The sequence below is a fragment of the Callithrix jacchus genome, chromosome 4 (assembly GCF_049354715.1).
Source record: "Callithrix jacchus isolate 240 chromosome 4, calJac240_pri, whole genome shotgun sequence".
Classification (NCBI taxonomy): domain Eukaryota; kingdom Metazoa; phylum Chordata; class Mammalia; order Primates; family Cebidae; genus Callithrix; species Callithrix jacchus.
The window spans coordinates 95803680-95831227 of record NC_133505.1 but is presented as its reverse complement, the minus strand read 5'-3'; the positions used below and the strand labels follow the sequence as shown (position 1 = coordinate 95831227).

At 39.7% G+C, this 27548-nt stretch overlaps 1 protein-coding gene across 5 annotated transcripts in view; it reads left to right on the top strand.

Annotated features, from left to right (window-relative positions):
- The window catches only part of MDN1 (midasin AAA ATPase 1), a 185725-nt gene that overhangs the window by 49272 nt on the left and 108905 nt on the right, over positions 1-27548 (top strand). For all 5 annotated transcript variants that reach the window (XR_008480744.2, XM_008994773.5, XM_078369784.1 and 2 more), the window contains exons 12-31: positions 1344-1439; positions 3567-3679; positions 5390-5538; positions 6527-6587; positions 7489-7700; positions 8284-8387; positions 10331-10475; positions 10935-11031; positions 12590-12703; positions 15718-15865; positions 16219-16329; positions 18217-18368; positions 19270-19448; positions 20389-20597; positions 20768-20914; positions 22027-22168; positions 24154-24288; positions 24364-24502; positions 26472-26610; positions 26924-27054. Coding sequence is in view for 4 of the 5 variants with exons in the window: in XM_008994773.5 (XP_008993021.2) it covers positions 1344-1439; positions 3567-3679; positions 5390-5538; positions 6527-6587; positions 7489-7700; positions 8284-8387; positions 10331-10475; positions 10935-11031; positions 12590-12703; positions 15718-15865; positions 16219-16329; positions 18217-18368; positions 19270-19448; positions 20389-20597; positions 20768-20914; positions 22027-22168; positions 24154-24288; positions 24364-24502; positions 26472-26610; positions 26924-27054 (2723 nt within the window). In the remaining variant the exon portion in view is untranslated. The remainder of the gene's footprint in view (positions 1-1343; positions 1440-3566; positions 3680-5389; positions 5539-6526; positions 6588-7488; positions 7701-8283; positions 8388-10330; positions 10476-10934; positions 11032-12589; positions 12704-15717; positions 15866-16218; positions 16330-18216; positions 18369-19269; positions 19449-20388; positions 20598-20767; positions 20915-22026; positions 22169-24153; positions 24289-24363; positions 24503-26471; positions 26611-26923; positions 27055-27548) is intronic.

Genomic DNA, 27548 nt, shown 5'->3' with positions numbered 1-27548 from the left:
CATCCAGTTTATCATGACGGGAATTGCAATAAAGAGTAATTCATGTATAGCCCACTATACAGGAGACCAGAGTTTTATTGTTATTCAAAATCAGTCTTCAGGAGAGTTTAATGAGTGCTAGACTAGCCACATGGGAAATGGAGTTATTACTCAAATCAATCTCCGTGATAACTCAGAAGCTAGGGTTTTCATGGATAATTTGGTAGGCAAGGGACTATGGAATTGGTGCTACTGAATGATTGGAGATGAAATCACAGGGGTGTGGAAAAACGGTCTTGTACATGAAGTCTACTTCTGGGTGTGGTGACCGAGTCAGCTGGGGTTAGTTAGTTGCCAGAATTCAGAAATCTGAAAATCATCTTGAAAGGCCAATTTTAGTTTCCACAATAGTGATGTTATCTATACGAGTTGGGAAAGTCACAAATCTTGTGACCTCTGGCCACATGACTCCTAAATAGTAAGGGATTTTAGAAATACACCTATATTTTAGCAGAATTCAGGACCCTCTGATAATCCTAATCTTGTGGTCTTTCATTAGGGGAAAGAGGGGGTTAGTTTTAGGGACTATTACCAACTTGGCTTCCAAGTTAAACATAAACTAAATTCCTGCAATGATTAGCTTGGCCTATGCCTAGGAATGAGTGAAGAGTGAAGATAACCAGCCTGTGAGGCTTAGAAGCAAGAAGAAGTCAGCCATGTTATATTGCTGTCACTGTCATAATCTTTGCAAAATTGGTTTCAATTCCACACTCATGATGTCCTTTTCCTTGTTTTGTCTCTCATATTTTCTGTAAATAGAAAATAGAAAAATGCTTGATGAATTCAAGTTTAACATTTTTGGTGTACAATCCATTTTTGATGTTATTTTATATTTCATTACGTCAGAAGACATATCTGGTTGGCTCACTGGTAGTTGCCAAGATTGAGTACTAGGTTTAGATAATGACCATGTGATAATACACACCTAGTGTTTAGCTTACACCTAGAAAGCAGTCTTTTGCTATTGCTTCAGCACTGTGTGAGTCAGTTCTCCTTGAACCATGTACCCAATTGTCAATACTAGTTGTTCTTCCTTGCCTGAAGCTAGGGGTGTTTTGTTGTTTGCCTTTAAAAAATTTTTGCCAATATTTCAATAATAAATTCTTCATATTTGTTGGTGTCTTGTCTTTCCATTATGGTCAGGTCCTGAGTCCTGGATTGGTATTTTTTTGTACTCCCTTCATTCTTAGAGAAATGTTTCTGCTGGATTTTGTGTTTCTCCCTCTGTGGCCAGAAAAATGATGCTCTGTCATTAATATATTATTTTGAAAATCAGCTGGCATTTACCTTGGTTATTTTAACAGGCTCTGGACTGTTTCACAGCAATGCTTTCTGAGCATGCAAGCAAACTGAAAATGGCAGAAGTTATTGGAAGCAAATTGAACATTTCTAGAAAAAAGGTATGTGTGCTGTTTTTACTTGCCTGCTGAAAGAAGGCTGGGGTTTTTGCTTGCTTGCTTACTGGTCTTTCGTCCTTAGTTGGAACAGCTTTTGAAGTGGTGCTTCTTTCGTAAAAGTTGGTGCTTTTATTGCTGCCTATCATGGGCATAAGACTCAGATCCCCTAGTTAAATAGTTCTTCGTATGTTCCATATTCTTAAAGGGAGCTTCCTCATGTCCTATATCATCTTCAGTGTTTTGGTTAGCATTTATTTTATTTTGTAGTTTATAGAATCAGGACAGTACTATGTTTTAGTAACACCTTTGTGTATAACTTAGTGCTCAGAGTTTTTCCATAATTTTTATTATTTTCCCTCATTAGAAAAGTTGACAAGAGGCCGAGCATGGTGGCTCATGCCTGTAATCCTGAGGCTGAGGTGGGCACATTGCCTGAGGTTGGGAGTATGAGACCAGCCCGGTCAACATGGTGAAACCCCATCTCTGCTGAAAAATAAAAATTATAGGAGGCTGAAGCAGGAGAATTGCCTGAGCCCAGGAGGCGGAGGTTGTGGTGAGCCGAGATCGCGCCATTGCACTCCAGCCTGGGTAGCAAGAGCAAAACTCCATCAAAAATAAAAAAATAAAAAAAGTAAAATAATAATAATAATAAATAAAAATTAGCCAGGTGTGATGGCACATGCCTGTAATCCCAGCTACTTGGGAGGCTGATGCAGTAGAATCAGTAGAATGGCTTGAACCCAGGAGGCAGAGGTTACAGTGAGCCGAGATTGCACCACAGCACTCCCTCCTGGGTGACAGAGCCAGACTCCATCTCAAAAAAAAAAAAGTTGATAAGAGGTGGGGTATGGTGTCTCAGGCCTGTAATCCCAGCCCTTTGGGAGGGCAAGGTGGGCGGATTACCTGAGGTCAGGAGTTTCAGACCAGCCTAACCAACATGGTGAAACCCCATCTGTACTAAAAATTCAAAAATTAGCTGAGCTTGATGGCAAGTGCCTGTAATCTCAGCTACTTGGTAGACCGCAGGAGAATGGCTTGGATATGGGAGGTGGAGGTTGCAGTGGAGTGAAACTCCTTGTCAAAAAAAAAAAAAAAAAATTGTTACGAGTTGGGGCGTGGTGGCACATGTCTGTAATCCCAGCTACTTGGAAGGCTGAGGCAGAATCACTTGAACCCAGGAGGCAGAGGTTGCAGTGAGCCGAGATTGCGCCACTGCACTCCAACCTGGGTGGCAGATCGAATCTGTCTCCAAAACAAGCAAAAATGTTGAAAAGAGGAGTACCAATGAATACCTTAGGTCCATTGCTGACATTGTTAATATTTTGGCATTCTTGTTTTAAGTGAAAATATGTATTTTGGGAGGAGGGATCCTTTCATCAGTGGCATTGGTGGCTGGAGAAATATCTGGCTCGTTTTGAGGCAGGTACCTGGTATTCTTACATGGACGATTACACTAAAAGATTTTATGTCAGGAATTACAGTAGTAGAGATTTTTATAAGGCTTCTGAAATAGTTGGGATGGCTTTGGCTGGAGGTCATAGAGTGTCCTACTAAAAGGGACGTAAATGATACACATGTTAATCATCTGGAAGAGTAATAAAACCACCACGAATATTTATTCCACCAATATTCATCTTCTTTTGTTGGGGAAGAGCTCACTTTTCCCAGAGTACTTTACTTCTTTTACTCCTGTCCCAAACCTGAACAGAGTCTGTGTTCTTTGGACAAGAGAGGAATGGCTGCTGGGTAGACTTCCAGGAGCACCTGCCACAGCTCTTTTTTGTTTTGGCTGTAATCAGATATGTAACATGATTTCCAACATTATGTTACCTTTTAGATGTAGACTTACTGTTCACTTTCTCTGTTGGGATATATCAGGGTGTTCACTCCATATATAGGTAGGGCTCATTTAAAAAGTACCAAGGAAACATCAGTGTTTTTAAAAACATAGTATTAGAAGTTTGGAAAATGAAAAAAGAAATTTCTTGATGAAAAGCTCACGCACCTATCTGGGAATTAGAGAATGATTATTTGTAGAGGGCTAATTTGAGGGCCAATAGAAGCCTCTAGATAAGGAAATGTTCAAAAATTATATGGATTTTTACTCAGATAAAATCTTTTCTCCCACAGGCTGAATTCTTTTGTCAACTTTATAAACCAGAAATTGTGATCAATGAGCTAGACTTGCAAGTCGGTCGAGTGCGGCTTCTCCGGAAACAAAGTGAGGCTGTTCACATACAGAGGTAAGTAGGGCTCAAAACTCAGGTGCCAACTATGGGGATTCCAGAAACTGGACAGAAGGTCTAGCTCAACCTCTTGTCTTTTTGCAAAACACATGTCTGAACTGTGATATCTGCAGTATGTTACATGGGAAGTAGTGGTGTTTTCCCAAAGTGTGTTCTGTGAAATTAGATATTAATAGGTGAAACAGGCAATGAAAGTTATTAGAGACTTGACACTACCAAAGATGAATCATTGATTTTATTCACTGCAGTGTATTTAGTGAAATAAGCCTCAGTTGGAAGTCAGATATTAGTCTGTAAATTCCTGGAAGGCTGGGGTTATATAAGATTCTGAGATCTAACTGGGTGTGGTGGCACATGCCTGTAATCCCAGCTACTTGCGAGGCTGAGGCAGGAGAATTGCTTGAACCCAGGGGCAGCGGTTGCAGTAAGGCGAGATCATGCCTTTGCACTCCAGCCTGGGCAACAAGAACTAAACTCTGTCTCAAAACAAAACATTACAACAACAACAGCAAAAATGATTCTGAGATGGAGGTAACATTTAATAATTATTACATGTCTCACTTTGTGCTAAGTCTGTACATATTTTCTCATGTAGTGGTTGTAATAATTCTGTGAATTAATATATTACTGTCCTAGGCCTGCCATAACAAATTACCACAAACATGGTGGTTTTAAACAATAGACATTATTCTTTCACAGTCCTGGAGGCTTGAAGTCATACTCCTCCCTCTGAAGGCTCTAGGGGAGAATGCTTTCTTGCCTCTTCCTGTTTTTTTATTTTATTTTTTTCTGTTTTTTTAAGACAGAGTCTCACTCTGTTACCCAGGCTGAAGTACAGTGGCGTGATCTTGGTTCATATCAACCTCCACCTCCCTGGTTCAAGTGCTTCTCGTGCCTTAGCCTCCCGAATAGCCACGATTGCAGGCATGCGCCACCATGCCCAGCTAATTTTTATATTTTTAGTAGAGACCGCATTTCTCTGTGTTGGCCAGCTGGTCTTGAATTCTTGACCTCAGGTGATCCACCTGCTTTGACCTCCCAAAGTGCTGGGATTACAGGCCTGAGCCACAGTGCCTCATCTCTTTGGCTCCCAGCAGTCCTTGCTGTTCATTGGCTTGTAGTTGTATCACACCAAGTGCTGTCTCTGTTGTCACATGGCCCTTCTTTCTTGTCTGTGTATTTCTTTGTCACCAAATCTTCCTCTTAGAAGGACACCAGTCCTTGGATTTAAGACCCACCTGAATGCAATGTGACCTTATCTTAATTTGATTAATTTTCTTCAAAGGCCCTTTTTTGAAATAAGGTCACATTCATAGGATCTGGGTGGACATGAGTTTGGGGAAAGATTATTAACCTATTACAGCTAGGTACTGTTGTTACCCACATCTTACAGGTGAGGAAACTGAGGCTAAGACACATTAAGTAATTTGCCCAAGATGAGATAACTGGTACAGATAGTCTTGTCTTATTAGTCTTTTTAATCTCTAGAGCCTAGCATGGTATCAGATATGTGAGTATTCAGTGTTTGCAGAGTGACTGCATTCTGTAATTTTTGTATGTTGTAAGACTGTCTGATATAGCATGAAGACAATTACTCTGAGCTGTTTCCTCATTCTTGTTTGTTGACTCTGGAAAATCTGGTTTCTCACAGCAAAACTAGGAAAAGCTTGCAGCGTGTCTTTTAAACCCTTTTTTTCTCCTTCCCAGGGAGAAGTTCACTTTTGCTGCTACACGGCCGTCCTCTGTTCTCATCGAACAGCTTGCAGTATGTGTCAGCAAAGGGGAGCCTGTGTTGCTGGTGGGAGAGACTGGGACCGGCAAAACCTCTACTGTCCAATACTTGGCTCACATTACAGGTAATGCCTAAAGGAAATAAATCTGCCCCCAGATATTTCATACTGACTACCTTTTTTCCTTTTTTAAAAATACTAAATTTAAAGACCATGGAATTTAACAAGTGCCAACACTCCACATGTAGTCTCTTTGCCTGGCAATAACTACTTTTAACAGATTATTAAATTATTTCATTTCTAATCTTTGCCTATGCAAATACACACACACACATATAGTTTTGTTTCGAAACAAAATACGGGATTATATTCTACATATTGCATTTAATTAAGCAAATTGGACAACTTTTAAAAACAGAATACTTCATTTCTTCTTTTTATTTTTATTTATTCTTTTTTGAGACAGGGTCGTACTCTGTTGCTCAGGCTGGAATGCAGTGACGAACTCACAGCTCACTGCAGCCTTGACTTCGCAGGCTCAGGTGATCCCCTACCGTAGCCTTCCAGAGAGCTAAAAAGTACGGGCGTGTGTCACTATGCCTGGCTGATTTTTTAAAGTTTTTTGCAGAGATGAGGTCTCACTGTGTTGCCCAGGTTGGTCTCCCAACTTGTGGGCTCTCATGATTCAGAGCAAATGCACATTTGAAAATTTACCTTATTACTGAGTACAGTGGCTCGCTCATGCCTCTAATCCTAGCACTTTTGGAGCTGGAGGCAGGAGGATTGCTTGAGCCCAGGAGTTTAAGACCAGCCTGGGAACATCGTGAGACCCTGTCTTTACAAAAAAAATACAAAAATTAGCCAAGTGTGGTGGTATGTGTCTATATATAGTCTCAGCTGCTTGGGAAGCTGAGACAGAAGGATAACTTGAGCCCAGGAAGTCGAGGCTGCAGTGAGCCATGATTGGGCCATTGCACCTCCAGCCTTGGTGACAGAACAAGACTGTCTCTCAAAAAATAAAAAAGCCCCTGCCATATTCCACAGCCTTGAGCACACTGGATGTTATTAGTCTTTAAATTATTGGAGTAACTCTTTTGTACTTTCTTTATAAAAGGCCACCGTTTGAGGGTTGTTAATATGAATCAACAAAGTGATACTGCAGACTTGCTTGGAGGGTGAGTGTGGCTTAAAATTTTTTTCTTATGTTTGTGTTTATTGCATGAGGGAAGAAATACTGTTTTTTTAGTGTTAACAACCACAGGTTCTAGGGTGCTCAGTGCAATAGAAGAAGTTTTCTCAGATAAGGCTTCATTGGAGCTTTTGCCAGGGAGGTAGCACGAATTGTTGCTCTCTCCTACCCTTTTTCTAATTGATAATGTGTGGGCTGGGTTTAATTTATATAAGTAAATCAATTTCATATTTTTATTCCTCAGATTTTAGTCAAGCTTAATTAAATATGGTTGGTTTCTTATTATGCCCTATACATGATTATTTAGACATGTTGGGAAAATAAATGATGTGAATTTTACTATTCAAGTAGGACTTTACATTTTATTTTTTTAATTTTATTTTTTTGAGATAAGGTCTGGCTCTCTTGCCTAGGCTGGAGTGCAGTGGTGTGTTCTTGGTTCACTGTAACCTCCACCTCCTGGGCTCAAGCCTCCTACTTCACCATTCCAAGTAGCTGGGACTGCAGGTGTGTGCTACTGTGTTTGACTAATTTTTATATTTTTTTGTAGAGACAGGGTTTTGCCATGTTGCCTAGGCTGGGTTTGAACTCCTGGGCTCAAGTGACCTTGCCTCAGTGTCCCAAAGTGCTGGGGTTACCAGTCTGAGTAGCTAGTTTTTTTCATAGCACTGTTTATTTGATAATCATATTTACCTTCATTATAGGCCCTTCAAATGGGGGAAAACAGATTACAATTTAAAACTGTAATGTAGATTTTAAATATTTCAGTAGTATTTCTGACTTTGATTAAATGAAATCTGAGACCTACTCCTGTTTTCCGAGCCATGCTTTCTAACTTCTGTTAACTTCTGAAATTTGTGAATCACATTTACCTGTGTCGGTTTCAGTTACAAACCGGTAGACCATAAGCTTATTTGGCTACCCTTACGGGAGGCATTTGAGGAGCTCTTTGCCCAAACATTTTCCAAGAAACAAAACTTTACGTTCTTGGGGCACATTCAGACCTGTTACAGACAGAAACGGTGGCATGATCTCCTGAGACTAATGCAGCATGTATACAAGTCTGCTGTTAACAAGGATGGAAAAGAGAGTGAAACTGGTAAGGATGTGACCCAGGCTGCCATGGGGGAGGGCATGAGTCTGGGCTTCAGTGAATAGATTAAGAGTCTTGGGGAAGAGTAAATACTCTTACTCTTGGAGAAAGAGTACAAATTGGAGCTTTCTAGGACTTGGCAGAATGACTAATTATGAAGTATTGTGCCCCCATTCTTCATATGATTTCTGCAAAAACAGATGACTGGTAATGCTGATATGCAAGTATTATTTAGTCAGTAAGACTCATTTCCTCAGAAAAAGCTTGTTTCTAAGAAGCTGGATTCCATAGCCAAGAGGCTTTTGCTAGCTTAGTTTACTTCTGTGTGGTTCCTTATCTGTAAAGCAGGAATAAGAATAACTAGTCCAGAGGGTTGTGTGAGGGATAAATGAGGTAATTAACACATATATATGCATACACGTGAGCTAATTCGTGTTATGTCTGGCATTTAGTTAGCATTATGTAAGTTTTTGGACTTAGTATTTTGTGTGCTTAATTTTTGTGTGTTTTGTTAATTGTATTATGTTTAGAAGTTGTATATATTACAACTCAAAATGTGTGTTAGATTCTTGTCTTTATTCTTTCCTAGGATTACTCATAAAAGAGAAATGGGAAGCATTTGGTCTCAGACTCAGCCATGCCCAACAACAGATGAAAATGACTGAAAATACCTTATTGTTTGCATTTGTAGAGGTATTTCTGTTTTTGTTATTTAGCTTACAGGAATGTTGATTTGATGCAAAATATAACGTTTTAGGCAGGTTACTGTTTTGTGTTGTCTTAATGAAATAATTTTTGGGGAAAATTTTGAAAAATGTTCTTCATGGTAATTATGGCAATTGTAAGGTCTTAATGAGCAACATCATTATTTAAATATAAATTTTAAAAGTATAAATTAATGAATTATAATTGTATATATGGGGTACAAAATGATGTTATGATTTGTGAATACAGTGGAGTAACTAAAGCTAATTAACATATTCATCACCTCAAATACCATTTTTTGGCATGAGAATATTTGAAATGTACTGCCTTAGTAATTTTGAAATGTGCAACACATTATTTACCATTTACAGTGTGGTCACCATGCTGTGCAATATGTATCTCAAAGGAGAGAAAGTTTATTTTTTCTGTCTAATTAAGGCTTTGTACCTTCATTACTCCATACTCCCCAACTCTCCTAGCCTCTGCTAGCTCTACCATTCTGCTGTCTGCTTCTTTGGGTTCTGTTGTTTTAAATTTCACATATAAGTGAGAGCATGCGATACTTGTCTTTCTTCACTAGGCTTGTTTCACTTAACATAATGTTCTGTTTCTGTTTTTGTTGTAGCAAATGACAAAATTTATTTATTTTTTCAAACTGAGTAAGATTCCATTGTTTGTATATATGTATATATACAAGATTCTCTTTATTTATCTGTTGATGGAAACATAGGTTGATTCTTTATCTTGGCTATTGTGCATAGTGGGAATGAGCATGGGAATGCAGACATCCCTTTGACATACTGTTTTCATATTTTTTTGGGAAGTACCCAGAAGCGAGATTGCTGCATCTATTATTATTTTTAAAGATACAATTGATGACAACTAGTGAACTCTGTAGTCTTTCTCTTGCCATGTGTGTCCCCAGAGAGTGTGTGAATGTGAGAGAGGGATTTGGAGCTGTTGACGCTAGTGCCCCAATTTTAATCCCAAGTCATGGACATCTCTACTGTTTGCTGTCCTGTGACCCTGTAGGAAGGATCAACTTGGTCAAATATTTGTGACTTGGGCATTTAAAAAAAATTTGTTTCTGTGACAGTCCTTAGATGAAGCCCTAGAGGAAGTGGGAGTCTTACTTGATGGTGTTGTAGTAACAGAGAAGGTCTACTCAACCATACGTTGTGGTTGTGGGAAATTTGGTCATCAGAATGATTCTTAATAGGATTATTCTAAAACAACCAATTAAATTGTTGTGTTCTCAAAACAAGGCTTATGTTTTATGACTTAGTAATATACTGGAGTTAATATATTTCTTCTGTTTTATGGTTTTCAATTAAATTTGTAGTATATTACTTGTTAGGAAGGAGCATTTTTGCAAAAGTATAAAGCAGCTTAATAATCGTAAAATAGTTTTTGATGTTGTGTCAACTGAGTAGATGATTAGATTTGTTTTTATTGCTCTAGGATCTAGAATTTGAAGAGATAACACTAGTGTACTAAAGCCAGGGGATGATTCATTTTGACATTCAGCAGATGTGAAAGGCTGTGTATGACAAACACTAAACACATTTGTCTAATCTTGATATAGCCTGATCCTATATTTATTTTGAGTTTCAATAGCTTTTGGGTGCCTTTAAACACCTGACTACAATGTACGCTATTTACCTGACCATCCACATAATTAGAGGATTTAATTCATTGTATCTTTTTGTTAGGCCCAAAGATGTTCCCTTGAGCCTTTTGGACATTTAAAAAATTAACTTGGCCTTAACTCTGACTATCTGCTGTCAGCCAATGGGCAGTTAAGGTATAGGCCCATCAAGTGGGAAAGATTACCCCCTGCCTCTGTTTCTAACCCTGCTTGCATAACTGTTCTTGGCAAGTGTACCGTTATTTGACACAAATTCTTAACATTTTATTTTATCTTCTTTTAGGGTACATTAGTTCAGGCTGTAAAGAAAGGAGAGTGGATCTTGTTGGATGAGATTAACTTGGCTGCTCCAGAAATACTAGAATGTCTGAGTGGTTTGCTTGAAGGATCCTCTGGATCCCTAGTGTTGCTGGATCGAGGAGACACAGGTAGCACTTGAATCTCTTGGGATTTGACGTGGTGTCGAGCCCTATGGCCACTTTAGAGTGAGAATTTACTTATTTATTTTTTTGATTAGAAGGATGACGTGGGCCTCCCAATGGAATTTGTTCATTTCTTAGATATTAATTTTCTGCAAAGTGTATTGAACTGTTTTGGTATGGGGAATGTAAAGAAGAAAAATATAATTTGACAAGGTGTTTGGGTTATGACTAATAAACACACTTACAAAATAACAGGTGAATAGTTGATAAAAGATAACAGTGAATACATAAACCACAAAAGACCGCAGTATAAGATTAGGTTGTATATATAGGCCTGGAAAGTGATTTCAGTGGGGTTTCAGAAAAGACAAGGATGGTGTGACCAGCCAGCACCAGGCTGGCTGGGCCTGGGGTTCTCAGGAGTTAATATTACCTTTATTGATAATTTATAATCTTCTCTTACAGAGCCACTGGTTCGGCATCCTGACTTCCATTTATTTGCCTGCATGAATCCAGCGACTGATGTAGGCAAAAGAAATCTCCCCCCAGGAATAAGAAACAGGTGAGGACATGGCTCTTAAGAGACTTTCTTTTTTGGGACAAGTTCTTGCTGTGTTGCCCAGGTTGGAGGGCGGTGGTGTGATCCTGGCTCACTGCAAGTCCCCTGTTCAAGCAGTCCTCCCACCTCCCACCTCAGATTACTGATTAGCTGAGATTACCAGCACATTCCATGACACCTGGCTATTTTTTTGTATTTTTAGCAGAGATGGGATTTTGCCGTGTTGCCCAGGCAGCTCTCTAACTGGGCTCAAGCGATTTGCCTGCCTCAGCCTTCCACAGTGCTGAGATTACCAAGCCTTCTTTTTAAGATTCTCTTTATTTATAGATTGGTAATATTAAGGTAACGAAACTTTAGAGCAATGCTTGAAATTTCTTGGCCTCTGATAGAGGAATCTTGATTTCTTGAATTGTGGTATTCCTCTAGTTTGTGCAGGTGGTAGGCATATGGGAATCTCCAGAACACTGGAGAATTTTTCTCTTTATGTTACTAGTGTGACAGTTAATATTGTTGAAAATAAAAATCTTTCCTTTCTCAGATAATTGTTTGGCTGTTAGCAAAATTTCATACACAGTATAACAGGAAAACATATATCGGCGTAAGTATATTTTAGGAGCACAGTCCTCTTTGGATGAGGCTGATGATCTGAAAATGCCTTCTAAGTTTCTTTCATTTTTCATCACTAAGCACTGAGGTGAACAAAGTACTTAGTTGTTGGTGTTTCACCTATGTGACATTTGGGAAAAGACACATGACCGACCAGATTTGTTGTTGGTAACCATTTACTTCATTTTGAGTTTTAAAATAGCTTTAAAACTTTATTAGATCTCTCTGTTTTTATAAAGTAACAAAAGCTTCTTTGGAAGCTTTAGAAACTACATTAAAGTAGTTGTTTTCTTTTCAACCATTTTGTTTTGTTTTTGATGGTGAGGGGGCTTGTTTTTTGTTGCACTTACTTTTTGTAACATGCAGTTATCATAAAAAACACCTGAAAATGAGAATAATTAATTCTTATTTTTGTAACTTTTTCTTCTTTTAAGGACTATACATGGAAGACTTACTGCATAGAAGCAATAATGATATATTTTTGGTAATGGTTACATTATCCTTTATGATCAGTGTCTATGTCAGGTTGAAAGACATTTTGTACTACAAGCAGTTAAAATGAGCTGACATAGCTTCTTCTGTTTCATGTTTTTTCTATTGTCAGCATAGTTATATTAACTTTTTTTTTTGGAGACGGAGTTTCGCTCGTTACCCAGGCTGGAGTGCAATGGTGCGATCTCGGCTCACTGCAACCTCCGCCTCCTGGGTTCGGGCAATTCTCCTGCCTCAGCCTCCTGAGTAGCTGGGATTACAGGCACGCGCCACCATGCCCAGCTAATTTTTTGTATTTTTAGTAGAGATGGGGTTTCACCATGTTGACCAGGATGGTCTCGATCTCTTGACCTCGTGATCCACCCGCCTCAGCCTCCCAAAGTGCTGGGATTACAGGCGTGAGCCACCGCGCCCAGTGTTATATTGACTTTCTAAAAAGTGTTTATTATTTATTGTCTTACAGATTCACAGAACTTTATGTAGAAGAATTGGAAAGCAAAGAAGACTTACAGGTTCTTATTGTAGATTACCTGAAAGGATTGAGTGTGAACAAGAATACAGTGCAAGGAATCATAAAGTAGGTTCCCTTTGGTATGTCTTTATAAACTCTTTCTTTGAACATGAAAATGTGCTACAAGCATTATTTTTTTACTTCTAACTTGAGAAAACTGATGACCAGATTATTATTTAGATTCTGTTGTAAAGTTGAAACCTGATATAAACTTTAAAAAAAAAAATTACATAGAAAGCTATAAATCACCACCTATGAGAATATATATAAACTGAAAAGAAAACAAAGAAAAAACAAAAAGAAGAAAAAGAGAATATATATAAACTATCAGGTAATGCTTTCCTAATTACCTTTATATTCATGGCTGAGAGTTTGAATTCTTGGAGATGTACATGGCTTGCATTTTGATCTCTCTTGAAGAAGGTTAGTTTCCTTTCTTTTTTTTTGAGACAGAGTGTTTTGCTTTTATCGCCTAGGCTGGAGTACAATGGTGCGATCTCAGCTTGCTGCCACCTCCGCCTCCCAGGTTCAAGCAGTTCTTCTGCCGCGGCCTCCCAAGTAGCTGGGATTACGGGTGCCTGTCACCACACCAGCTAATTTTTATATTTTCAGTAGAGACGGGGTTTCACCATGTTGGTCAGGCTGGTGTCGAGCTCCTGACCTCCAGTGATCTACTCACCTTGGCCTCCCAAAGTGCTGGGATTACAGGCATGAGCCACCGTGCCCAGCTGAAGATTACTTTTCTATTTGCAATATTTTACTACCTATGTGGGAGATAGGGAGAAAAGGGTTAAGATAATTGATTGCATCAGGTTTGGAATTATTGGAAGCTTAGCCTAACAAATAATAGAGTAGTTGTGTGGCTTGGTGCTTTAATTTGAGACTGTTATTCCTGCTTTTTTTTAATGCCATATTATGGGCAATGTGCAATCTTTTGTGTCAGATAACCTCAATTCTAGCATTGGTTCTATGAGAAACTAATTGTGTCGTTCTGGGCCAGTGACTTAACTTGCCTGTTCTCTGGAAAGAAATATAACATGTAAAGGGATCGAAACAGGGTAATATTAGTGTTTTACTGTGTATTTGTGTTTTTTCTCTTCTTTAATACAAATATTTAGAGTGCCTTGGTGCTAGGGATATAGCTATGAGTAAGACAGACAAAATCCTGCTTCTTCTCATTGAGCTTTAATTCTAGAGGAATAATACAGGTTGTGATGTGTGAAGAGAAATTATATATAAAGCTGAGTACGGTTTAAGAAAATGAAGAGTTGGAGTTCTGTTACTTTTTCGATTTTTTTTTTTTTTTTTTTTGGTGGAGACAGGAGCTTTGCTTTGTTGTACAGGCTGGTCTTGAACTCTTGGATTCAAGTGATCTGTGATCATTAGCCTCCCAAAGTGCTGGGAATACAGGCATGAGCTACAGCACCTGGCCTTGAAATCCTATATTAAATAGAGTAGTCAAGGAGGCGTTTGTTTAGAATACTTCAGAATGGTTTTCCACACCACACCCTAAATTGGAATACCCTTTGTTAGCCAAGAATATTTGGACAAAAGTATAAATACATATAGTTATGATTCCAGATGCTAAAAGTAAGCTTTTATAAGTGCCTTATTTTATCTAAAGAGATAAGGAGATAAAATGAGGCCCTTATAAAATACTGATAGTATAAGTAGTAAGTGTTCCATATATTAAAAACCCAGTTCCGAAACATAGATTCTTTCTACAAAAGAAAAAGTATTTTTTAGACAGCAAAGAGGTAAGACAAAGCCCATTTGGTCAGGAACTTGGATTTCATCTGTGATGCATACTTGGTTACATTTGATCTTGAGGTATTAATTGATCATGCATTTCACAAAATGCCAGAAATTCGTGTTTCAGTCTGAAACTTCTCCCATCCTGTCATCACCTGGACTTCTAAAGTGTGGTAGTGACTGTAGTATTGCCTATTGTATCCTCCTGTTTTTTAGCATTTTGTCAGTATTGATTATAGCCAGATTCATAGTCTTGTGAAACACCATGCATTCTTTTTTTCTGTGTCTTTATTCATCCCCATTTTGCTTTATATGCCCCTTAAGCTTGAGCAGACTCTGGAACACATAAGCTTCTCACCTTTTTTTTAAAATTTTTTTGAGACGGAGTTTCACTCTTGTTGCCCAGATGGAGTTTCACTCTTGTTGCCCAGTGAGTACAATCTCGGCTCACTGAAACCTCCACCTCATGGGTTCAAGCAATTCTCCTGCCTCAGCCTCCCGAGTAGCTGGGATTACAGGCATGCACTGCCATGCCCAGCTAATTTTCTATTTTTAGTAAAGACGGAGTTTCTTTTTTTTTTTTTTTTTTTTTTTCTTTTGAGACGGAGTTTCGCTCTTGTTACCCAGGCTGGAGTGCAATGGTGCTATCTCGGCTCACCGCAACCTCCGCCTCCTGGGTTCAGGCAGTTCTCCTGCCTCAGCCTCCCGAGTAGCTGGGATTATAGGCATGTGCCACCATGCCCAGCTAATTTTTTGTATTTTGAATAGAGACGGGGTTTCACCATGTTGACCAGGATGGTCTCAATCTCTCGACCTCGTGATCCACCCGTCTTGGCCTCCCAAAGTGCTGGGATTACAGGCTTGAGCCACCATGCCCGGCCTGGAGTTTCTTTTTTAAAAAATTTTTTTAGATGGACTTTTGCTCTTGTTGCCCAGGCTGAAGTGTAATGGCACGATGTCAGCTCACCACAACCTTCTCTTCCCAAGTACAAGTGATTCTCCTGCCTCAGCCTCCCAAGTAGCTGGGATTACAGGCATGTGCCACCATGCCCGGCGCTTCTCACATCAGTACCTTTTTGCTAGAGAATTACACATTGCATTTCCCAGTTTCCATAAAGAAATGGATAGATCTTCATTTTATTGTTTTGAAAGATAGCTCTCAGTATGTGAAAAGTAGATTTAAAAGAGACTGAGATATTTCATGCCCTAGGAAGTTGCACGCAAGCATGACCATTTCTGCATCTAAAAATGTCCTTTGGATTTTCTGTAGAGAATTGATAATAATAGATACTCATTAGTAAATAAAATCACCTTTATTCTGTTTGTAGCTTCTACGCAGCTTTGCGGAAAGAGTCTGGGACCAAACTGCTGGATGGCACTGGACATAGACCTCACTATAGCCTTCGGACTCTGTGCCGGGCCCTGCGATTTGCAGCCTCCAATCCATGTGGCAGCATTCAGCGCTCACTCTATGAGGTCTTTCTGAAGTCTGTTTGACAGGATATGAGCTTGATGAATGGGTTCATGGGAAGGAAGGAATAGGGATGCATATGCCAGGATGCCTGTGCTTTCCAGTTAGGCATATCAGCCCAGAATACTTCATACCAGACCTACTCTCCCCTTTTAAATTAAATATTTTACTGTTTATCTTAAACATTTTTATTTTTAATTATACATAGAGACAGGGTATATTACTATATTTAAATATTACTATATTTAAAAGTTGGAAAGCAGCATCACCCAAGAGGTTAAATTTTGTTCTGAAAATAAGTTTGGTTGTTATTGCAGAAGGTCACTTAGCATTATGCATATTTGTGTTTTCTCTCTAGGGTTTTTGTTTGGGTTTCTTAACACAGCTTGACAGGGCATCATACCCAATAGTTCAGAAGCTCATCTGTCAACACATTGTCTCTGGCAATGCCAAGAGTCTGCTAAAGCAGGTATATTCTTTTGTTATTTTTGACTTGTTATATATGAAAGGCCGAATTACCAAATTTTCAGCTGTTTGTTTTTTTTTTTTTACACATAAATTTTTAATTATAAAAGTAATCTCTTGCAAAAAGTTTAAATATTATAGAAACATATGTTTAGATGGTGAAAGTTTCCAATAAGCATGCTCTTTGGAGATTTAAATACTGTGGATAATCCTTTCCAGATAGATTATATGATGTGTATATTTTATTTTCTTACATATCCAAATTTTGATATGTGTTTGTTGATTTATTGAGGTAAATTCTAGTATGTATTTAATGTAAGTGGGACTGTCTCATAAGAATATATATATATATTTTTTTTGAGAAACAGTCTTGCTCTGTTGCTCAGGCTGGAGTACATTGGTTTAATCTTGGCTAACTGCCTCCTCCCCCTCCTTGGGTCAAGCGATTCTCATGTCTCCACCTCCCGATTAGCGGGGATTACAAGTGCACGCCACCATGCCCAGCTCATATTTACGTTTTTAGTAGAGACTGGGTTTCACTATGTTGGCTAGGCTGGTCTTGAATTTCTGACGTCAAGTGATCTGCCCGCCTCAGTCTTCCAAAGTGCTGGATTACAGGTGTGAGTCACCATGCCCGGCCCATAAGAATATTCTGTAGCTTTTCTTTTTAACCTAACTGAATCTTGTATTTATTTCCATTTTATGTACCAGAGTTCATTATGACATGCCTTCTAAGGGTCACATAGCATTTCACTGGATGGGTACACCATAATTTTACTATTTACATAGTTTAATTACACAGTTAGGTATAATCTATGCCTTCGAATTGATGGTTGGGCCTTTTTTGGGGGGGTAGTAGTGGGGTCACTGTTATAAATAATAGCCATTTTGGATTTAACAGGAAATTACAAAATAGCATGTGACTGAAAGAGGCTGAGAAAGTGGCTCACAATCATCATGTAAATTGGCCTGTTTATGTGTTGATTGCTTATTCATTAGGAAGAGAGAGCCCTTGGGACTTGGGGGTTTCTTTGGACACTGTCTTTCAAAAAATCATACTAGTAATAGAAGTGTAAATACTTTTGGCAAATTGTAAAAATATTGAGAAAAGACTCAGGTTTGCTTTTACCATTATTGTAATCAAATACTGGTCTCCTCCAGTTGATCATTTTGTGTGTGTGTGTGCCTCAGTGTGATAGAAACTTAAAAACTCCATTCCCTGTTTCCCCCATTGCTTCTCAACTCAACTGAGCAGGGCGCCTAGACTTGTAGCTTGAAATCTGGTGACCAAATGCTCTAGAAGAGTACTTTTCCATAGTTATAGATTTGACCACAGTTTAACCATTTTTTACTTAGAAAAATGGGAATTTGTATAATCGAACCAAGAACTTACACTATATCTCAGAAAAGTTATGCCATCATCCACAATCTTATCCTTAATGGGCTGGTTGCTCTGAAAAGTCAGTTTTATTTTTAATGTCCTCTAGGGGATCCGGAGTATAATAGTGCAAAAGCTCTTTCCTTAGTACAACACTGGCCCTCTTTTTGGAACATGGTTTATATGAAATTCATGTTTTTGATCAAAATTCTTAGAGTGGGCATTTTAATATGTGAGAGAAGAGAACTGATTCATAAACCATTTGGGAAATGGTTTTGATTTCAATTGTTTTTTTCCCAAACCTACCTACTCTACTTCAGCTTTAAAACCAGTACATAATACCATTTTGTTTTCATTCCTCATAATTTTATGTTCATATTTCACCCATGGATTTCAATGTTGAAAGTACCCAGAAGAAGACAGCTTGTTCAACAAGTAGCTCTTTTCCTACTCTGAAAGAATGCCTTAGTTGTTGAAGTTGTGGGTTACTCCTTGAACTTCTGTGTCTTTCAGCCTATTCCTGAGCCAAAAGGAGGTCGGCTTATCCAAGTTGAAGGCTACTGGATTTCAGTGGGAGACAAGGAGCCTACAATAGATGAGACGTACATTCTGACACCTTCTGTGAAGCTGAACCTGAGAGATGTAGTCCGAGTTGTCTCTGCAGGGTGTGTGGGCTTTTTTCTTGCTGCCCTGGACTTGATGCAGGCAAAGGCATTGATGACAGTTTGGTCTAACTTCCTTAACTTTCAAAAAGCTTTATTCTTATTCTTTGGCCAAGTGAATAATTACTTACTAAAGTAGTACTATAGCTTTTTCCTGGTAGAAAACATTGTTTCTAGTTGCACCTTTGGAGGGAGCACTGTGGATGCAGATGATTTTATCTATCTTTAAAGTTGTCTTTTGCTGATGAATACTTACTACAAATTATTGGGTGAATGAGTAACAGTTCTACTTTCAGTTTCTCACAGGTTTTGCCAGCAGAGTTGGAATTGCTTTCCTTAGTATTTTTTTGAGGAATAATGTTTACAGAGAAACTTCTCAGTGTATGGATCTAAAAACCTTCTTTTGTTTCTTGAAATTTCCAGAAATGTAAAAAAAAAAAAGAGAGAGAAAGTGCTCTTTTAATGATGCTGTTAAATGATGTAGTCATTCTGTTTAAAAACAACAACAACAACAAAACAAAAAAGAATACTTGACCAGGTGCAATGGCTCATGCCTGTAATCCCAGCAGTCTGGGAGGCCGAGGTGGTTGGATCACTTGAGCTTAGCGGTTTGAGTCCAGCATCAGCAACATAGCAAAACTCTGTCTTGGCAAAAAATACAGAATTTAGCTGGGCTTGGAGGTGCATGCCTGTAGTCCCAGCTACTCAGGAGGCTGCCGTGGGAGGTTCACTTGAGCCTGGGAGGTCGAGGCTGCAGTGAGCTGTGATTGCACCACCACACTTCAGCCTGGGTGACAGTGAAACCCTGTGTCAAACAAAACAAACTATTACTCAGCTCTGGTTTCTCAGCTTTGTATTTTTTTTTTTGTTTTTTCAAGTTGCTTAATTGGCTAATCTTTTACAGAACCTATCCAGTGCTGATTCAGGGAGAGACATCAGTTGGTAAAACAAGCCTCATCCAGTGGCTGGCTGCAGCTACTGGCAACCACTGTGTGCGTATTAACAATCATGAACACACGGACATTCAGGAGTACATTGGTTGTTACACATCTGACTCCTCAGGGAAGCTTGTCTTTAAAGAAGGTAGGGTTAAGATTCCATTCCATGGACATAGGTGTTCATTCTTTCAGACACATTTCCGTTAGTAATATTATTCTTCATCCTTTCTAATTGAGGCACATGGACCTTTGCTGTAACAACTGGATTTTCTTGATGCCTGAGCTATATAGATAGTTAAGGAGGATGTACAAGGTGCTGGCTTTCTTTATGCTCTGCTAATCTTGCTGGCTATATATAAGACTAGAGCCAAATTTTTAAGATAGGGGTTGAACTGCTGCTTCATTTTCATTTTATTTTATTTTTTTTAGAGATGGGGTTTCATCCTGTTGGCCAGGCTGGTCTCTAACTCCTGACCTCAGATGATCTGCCCACCTTGGCCTCCCAGTGTGCTGGGATTACAGGTGTGAGCCACCATGCCTGGCTGCTGCTTCATTTTCCTAGGGATTCAGAGAATGGAGTGAGTGTTAGCCCTTCCGACTGAGGCACATGGACCTTTGCTGTAACAGGTGGCTTTTCTTGGTGCCTGAGCTGCAAACAATTAAGGGGCGATGCATAGGTGGCGTGCATTCTTTAGGTTCTGTTAATCTTGCTGGCTGTATATAGGGCCAAACTTTCAAGAGGGGAATTGAACTGCTGCTTTATTTTCTAGGGATTCAGAGACTGGGGTTAGTGTTAGCCAAAAGGAAGTTGGGAATAGATACAAGAATGTGGTGATTTAAATGAAATTAGACTGCAGGGAGAAATTAAACAAGGAACAAGGTATTTGTCAGCCTTGGCTGTGGGGAAAAGGGACTATTTTAATTGAAAATTGTTCCTCCTTGATCTTCATTGTCATAATTTGTTTTGGGGCAAGACTAGCTACAGAAAGTAATTTGCTTTGAAATTTAATGATAACCTAGGATTTGTACATTTTAAAACTTTGGACTGATTTATACACTAGTTTTTGGTGTTTGTTTCTTCCTAGGTGTTCTTATTGATGCCATGAGAAAAGGCTATTGGATTATTTTAGATGAATTAAATTTGGCTCCTACCGATGTATTAGAGGCACTGAATAGGCTGTTGGATGATAACCGTGAATTGCTTGTAACAGAAACACAGGAAGTTGTTAAAGCACACCCTCGGTTTATGCTTTTTGCCACGCAAAATCCCCCAGGACTTTATGGAGGCAGAAAGGTATGTAACATTTGTCCCCTTCCTTTAATTTGTTAAATCAGATCATAGATTTTTCTTAGTAAGAATGAGGTGCTTTTACCTCTATTTTAATATTTTATGGTGAATGCCAGAGCCTCCATATTGGAGATTAAAAGGTACCTTTTACTGAATTCTTTCTATGCTTTGTCTAGGTGCTTTCTAGAGCCTTCAGGAATCGGTTTGTGGAATTGCACTTTGATGAGTTACCTAGCTCTGAGTTGGAAACAATCTTGCACAAGCGCTGTAGTTTGCCACCCTCCTATTGCAGCAAGTTGGTTAAAGTCTTGCTGGATCTTCAGGTATTTCATTTCCTTATCACTGAACTTAGTTTCAAATGGAATGTGTTGATTATATTTGGTGATCAAAACTCATGGCTTCTTTTGTTAGAAAAAAGAATGTGTTTATATATTTTTTCAGGTGGAGGTTTTTTTGTTTTTCTTTTCTTTTTTTGGGTGAGACAGGGTCTCACTCTACTGTCCTGGCTGGAGTGTGGTGGCACAGTCATAGCTCATTGCAGCCTCGACCTTCTGGGCTCAGATGATCCTCTCATCTCTGACTCCTCACTGCTTAGTAGCTGGGACCACAGGTGTGCACTGCCATGTCCGGCTAAATTTTTTTGTTTAGCGACAAGGTTTCACCGTGTTGCCCTGGTTAGTCTCAAACGCCTGGGCTCAAGGTGTCCACCCACCTTGATCTCCCAAAGTATTGGGATTATAGGTGTGAATCACGGTTCTTGGCCTTCAAGTAGAGGTCTTTTAAATGCTTCCCACTAATATAAATTTTTAGTTTTCTTTTATCAATCAACAATTTGACATCATTAAAATTTTTCTGATATTTACATATGATTTTGTATTTGTGTACAGTATTGAAGCATTTTGTTTAGAATGTAATTTGACTTAGGGAAAACTGCAGTTTTGGTTTTTAAACGGTTATAGTCCTTCAACAGACATAATTTTAGAGATCCATTCTTCGTGGCTCCCCCTTGTCAACTGCAAAGCTATAGCTGATCTTTAAAAATTCCATTTATCTTATAGGGTTAAAAGTATTCTTTATCAGAAAGTATATATTGTCAAACTGCTTTTTAGAAAGCTAATAATAATCAAGACTCCTACCATTATGGTCCCACATTGTTTCACTAATCTTCCTGCATCTTTGCCATCATTTGCATTACTATTAATCATCTTTTTCTATGTGGCATAAGAAACGTGGAATTCCATTTTATATTCTTAACTTAAATGTGAATTTGAACATTTTTCTTCAGAATATTAACATTAAAAATTAATCTTATTCAGTGGAATGAAATCATTTTAATGGGAGTGTAAATTTGTTAGGAATTTTATATATGTTGTACCACAGGCTTACTGTGCATTGCAGCTAATGTCCTTTTTCATTGGTTTTGATACTTTAACAGTCCTATCGCAGAAGTTCATCAGTGTTTGCTGGAAAGCAGGGCTTCATCACCCTTCGTGATCTGTTCCGATGGGCTGAGAGATACAGATTGGCTGAGCAGACTGAGAAGGAGTATGACTGGCTGCAGTACTTAGCCAATGATGGTAGGTTTTCAGTCAAATGTTCTCAGTGTATAGTTATGTTAAATGTTGAAACTTTTTATTAAAACAAATCTTGCCTCAGATTGTGATTGATGTATACATTTGACTAGGTATTCCAGAGAGCCTGTTTTTCTCCAGTTCTTTTTTTTTTTTTTTTTTTTTTTGAGACAGAGTCTCGTTCTGTCGCCAGGTGCCAGGCTGGAGTGCAGTGGCGTGATCTCCGCTCACTGCAACCTCTGCCTCCTGGGTTCAAGCAGTTCTCCTGCCTCAGCCTCCCAAGCAGCTGGGACTACAGATGCATGCCACCACGCCCAGCTAATTTTTTATATTTTAGTAGAGACGGGGTTTCACTATGTTGGCCAGGATGGTCTTGATCTCTTGACCTCGTGATCCACCCGCCTCGGCCTCCCAAAGTGCTGGGATTACAGGCGTGAGCCACCACCCCTGGCCCTCCCTCCAGTTCTAACTGCTTTTCTAAGTGATCTTATTCCTGCCAGCCTCCATGCTAATAAGGACTGATTGCTAGGGTCTTCTTACTCTTGGCTTCAGGTAGCACCTATGGGAGTCAGGATATGGTATAGCCTCTTTGGGAGTTTAGGCGGATGGTTGATGATAGCTTTGTGGGCCATTTTTCTGCAGTGTCACCACAGATAGCCTGGCTAGTGCCTTACACATGTACAGTAAGCTGATTTGTCAGAAAACATCAGCATTCTGAGACACAGAATTTATATAATACAAGACCCAGGTTATGTTGTTTTCCTTTAATGCATGGGAAGAATTTGTTACTGTTTGTGATAGGATACAAAGTGTTTGGGAATCTTCTGATTTGAAAAGTCCTGATGAATGGGTTAGTTAATAAGTAAGACAAGTATATAAAACTAGTACAAGAGATTTTTTTCTCTACTTGTAAAGAATATTTAGGCAGAGGAATACTTTTTTTCTTTTTTCTTTTTTTTGGCTACGCAAATCAAAAGGAGAGGAATACTTTTTGGCCTAGCGCAGTGGCTCACGCCTGTAATCCTAACACTTTGGGAGGCTGAGGCAGGCAGATCTTGAGATCAAGAGATCGAGACCATCCTGGCCAACATGGTGAAACCCTGTCTCTACTAAAAATACAAAAATTAGCTGGGCGTGGTCGCGTGTACCTGTAGTCTCAGCTACTTGGGAGGCTGAGGCAGGAGAATTGCTTGAACCCGGGAGGCGGAGGTTGCAGTGAGCTGAGATCATGACACTGCACTCCAGCCTGGCAATGGAGCGAGACTCTGTCTCAAAAAAAAAAAAAAGGTGAATACTTTTTTAAAAACTTTTTTTATTGAAGTGTAACATGCAGTAAAGTATTTTCCCATATAAAGCATCACCTAGACCAACGTGTAGAATATTTTCAATAACTCACTTAAGTAGGTCTCTTGCCAGTGGAGGTAACCACTACCCTGACTACTGTTACCACTAATTGACTTCTATCTGATTATCACTACTAATCTGATTGAACAGAATTTTGCTTGTCCTTGAGCTTCAGCTAGCTGACATTATGCACTATGTACTCTCTGGGTTCTGGTTTTCACTAAACCTGATGTGAGAATCAGTCATGCCATTATGTATATCAGGACTTCATTCTTCTTTCTGCTTTTTTCTTTGTATTTGTATTTGGTAATCTATTGTATGGAGATACCACAGTTTGTTTATTCATTCTCTTGGTTATGGACATTTGGATCATTTTAATTTTTTAGCTATCAGTAGTAAAGCTTCTCCGAACATTTCCGTGTATGTCTTTTGACCCACATGTGTTCATTTGTGTTTGGGGATACTAGAAGTCATATTGCTGAGGCATAGTATGGTTGGTTGTAATAGGCCCTCCCAGTTTTCCCATGTAGTTCTTCAGATTTCTACCCCACCAGCAGTGTATGAGAGTTGCTATTGCTCCATATTCTCAATACCCCTTGGTGTTTGCAACTTGATGATTCCTCTCTTCCTCTTCCTCCTCCTCCCAGGTTATATGCTTCTAGCAGGTCGAGTTAGGAAGCAGGAGGAAGTTGATGTGATACAAGAAGTCCTGGAGAAACATTTCAAGAAAAAATTGTGTCCTCAATCTCTTTTCTCCAAGGAAAATGTCCTAAAGTTGCTGGGTGAGTAGGCCACAATCCCCAGAGTTTGATTTGAGTTGTACTCATTAGAATCTAAATATTTTTTTCCTTGGATAGGTACATTGTCTACCCAGTTGTCCACATTGGAGTCTAACTTTGGCCACATCGTGTGGACAGAGGGCATGCGGAGACTCGCGATGCTGGTGGGAAGGGCGTTGGAATTTGGTGAGCCGGTGCTGCTGGTTGGAGACACTGGGTAAGGATCTATGACAGTGACTTGTGAGGGTTCATTTCAGTTCCACAGGACTACTTGAGTTATTGCTGAAGAACTCATGAAAGTATTAATCCCTCTTTTTTTCCTTCTTCATTTTTTTCTTTTTTTTTTTTTTTTAAAGAAGAAATTAAGATCTGTTACTGTTTACTTTTCTCTGCCTTCAGACTAGATCTTTTTTTATGGAAAAGAACGACCTTATTATTATTGTTTTCAGAGATGGGTTCTCACTCTGCTGTCCAGGCTGGAGTGCAGTGGTACAGTCATGGCTCACTGCAGCCTTAACTTCCTGGACTCAAGTAATCTTCCTGGCTCAGCCTCCCAAGTAACTGGGACTACAGGCACACACCACCACATTTGGCTAATTTTTAAATTTTTTTGTGAAGTCAGAGTTTCAGCCAGGTGTAGTGGTTCATGCCTATAATCCCAAAACTTTGGGAGGCCAAGGCAGGTGAATCACTTAAGCTCAGGAGTTAGAGACCAGACTGGGCAACATGGCAAAACACCACCGTCTCTACTAAAATACGAAAATTAGCTGGCTGTGTTGGTGTCTGCCTGTAGTCCCAGCTATTTGGGAGGCTGAGGCAGAAGAATCGCTGCTTGAGCCTGGGAGGCAGAGGTTGCACTGAGCTAAGATCGTGCCATTGCAATCCAGCCTGGGCAGCAGGAGTGAAGCCCTACCTTTTAAAAAACAAAAGAAGACGGGAGTCTCATTTTGTTGTCCATACTGGTCTCAAACTCCTGGACCCAAGTGATCCTCCTGCCTTGGCCTCCCAAAGTGTTGGGATTACAGGCCTGAGCCATTGTACCCGGCAAGAATGATTTTTTGCTTCATTGCATTGAGGGCAGTTTTTGTTTATTTAGTTCTTTTAAACAGTGAGAGTCATTCTACATATGTGTAGAGAAGAGCGGATAAACTAGTCTTGAAAGTCTATAAAGTCTGTAAGGATTAGATTTCTTTACCATCCCGTGATGGGTTTTTGTTTATTTTTGTTTTGTTTTTGACACGGAGTCTCACTTTGTTGCCCAGGCTGGAGTGCACTGGTATAATCTCAGCTCACTGCAACCTCTGCCGCCTAGGTTCAAATGGTCTTCCTGCTTCAGCCTCTGAAGTAGCTGGGACTGCAGATGCGTACCACCACGCTGGCTAATTTTTTTCTTTGTGAGATGGAGTCTCCCTCTGTTGCCCAGGCTAGAGTGCAATGGTGCCCTCTTGGCTCACCGCAACCTCCACCTCCCGGGTTCAAGCAATTCTCCTGCCTCAGCCTCCCAAGTAGCTGGGATTACAGGTGTGCACCACTACATCTGGCTAATTTTTGTATTTTTAAGCAGAGACCAGGTTTCACCATGTTGGTCAGGCTGGTCTTGAACCCCTGACCTCGTGATCTGCCTGCCTCAGCCTCCCAAAGTGCTGGGATTACAGGCATGAGCCACAGCGCCTGGCTAATTTTTTGTATTTTTAGTAGAGATGGGGCTTTGTCATGTTGGCCATGCTGGTCTTGAACTCCTGACATCAGGTGATCCACCCGCCTCAGCCTCCCAAAGTGCTGGGGTTACAGGAATGAGCCACCATGCCCAGCCGGTGGCTGTTGATAGAACTAGGATGGAATTTATGCAGTACCTGCCTTCTGGATAAGGAATATAGGAGTGTGCAGTCATGCAGAGGGGTGCCTGAGCCTGGGTTTGAGGTTCTGCATTGGCCAGGACTCTCTGCTGCTGCAGTGAGACTCTCACAGTGGTTCTTCTCTTTTGCTGATGGGAGTGTTTATGGATGTATATTTGAAAGACATGCCTTGTTAATTAGTTGCATATCTCTAACAGGTGTGGGAAAACTACTATCTGTCAGGTGTTTGCAGCCTTGACAAATCGTGGTTCTTCTCTTTTGCTGATGGGAGTGTTTATGGATGTATATTTGAAAGACATGCCTTGTTAATTAGTTGCATATCTCTAACAGGTGTGGGAAAACTACTATCTGTCAGGTGTTTGCAGCCTTGACAAATCAGAAATTATACTCTGTCAGCTGCCACTTACACATGGAGACATCAGACTTCCTCGGTGGTCTGCGGCCAGTGAGACAGAAGCCAGATGAAAAGGTTTGTCCAGCAGCAGGTGTTCCTATTCATTTAAAAAACTGCAGTTGGCTTTTCATGAGTCAGTGATGGGGTTATATTCATGGTGGGGTTTCTGGAGCTGGGTTCTGGTTTGGTTAAATGTGCATATTTGCATATTTTCACTGGTCTACAAGGGCTGTGGCGTGCATTCAGGTGTGCAAGTTCTATCTCCTGTTCTCAGATTCTTATCTTCCTCAGAATGCATGTTTCAGCCCTGGAGACACCAGCCAGCTGCATGTATATTGTCTTGTGGAATTATCTGCCCTTTAATTTTCCCCACGTTTTCAAATTATAGGAAGAAATTGACACATCAAGACTCTTTGAGTGGTACGATGGGCCTCTGGTTCAGGCCATGAAGGAGGATGGCTTTTTCCTCTTGGATGAGATCTCCCTGGCTGATGACTCTGTCTTGGAAAGACTCAACAGGTACGTGCCTGAGAGGTTTGTTTGCCTTGTGTTTGACATTTTTTTGTTGATGTGATTCCCCCTCCCCTCCCCAAGACAGTGTCTCACTCTGTCACCCCAGACTTCAGTGCCATGTCATGATTATAGTTTATTGTAGCCTCGAACTTCTGGGATCAGGTGATTAATGTGATTTTAATAGATAATAAATCTTGTGCACAGTAATGCTCCTCATAGGTGCACCTTAATAAATGCACTATGTTACCATGTCTTTTGCGTTTAGCATTCAATGTCTTAAATTTTTAGGTTTTTTCAGCTGTTGGTAATCAGATGGGATCGTGGGGTGACAGGGCTAAAACATGAGCTGAAGTCAGAACTGTTTTTTAAGGTGAATTATATGCTTACTGTCTTAATATTTTGAAGGAACTGTAGTCAGAATCCTAGACCTGTGGCTATAAGCCATCATCAGACCTCAGACCAATATGAATCTTGATGTAGTAACACTCATTTTTTCTCTT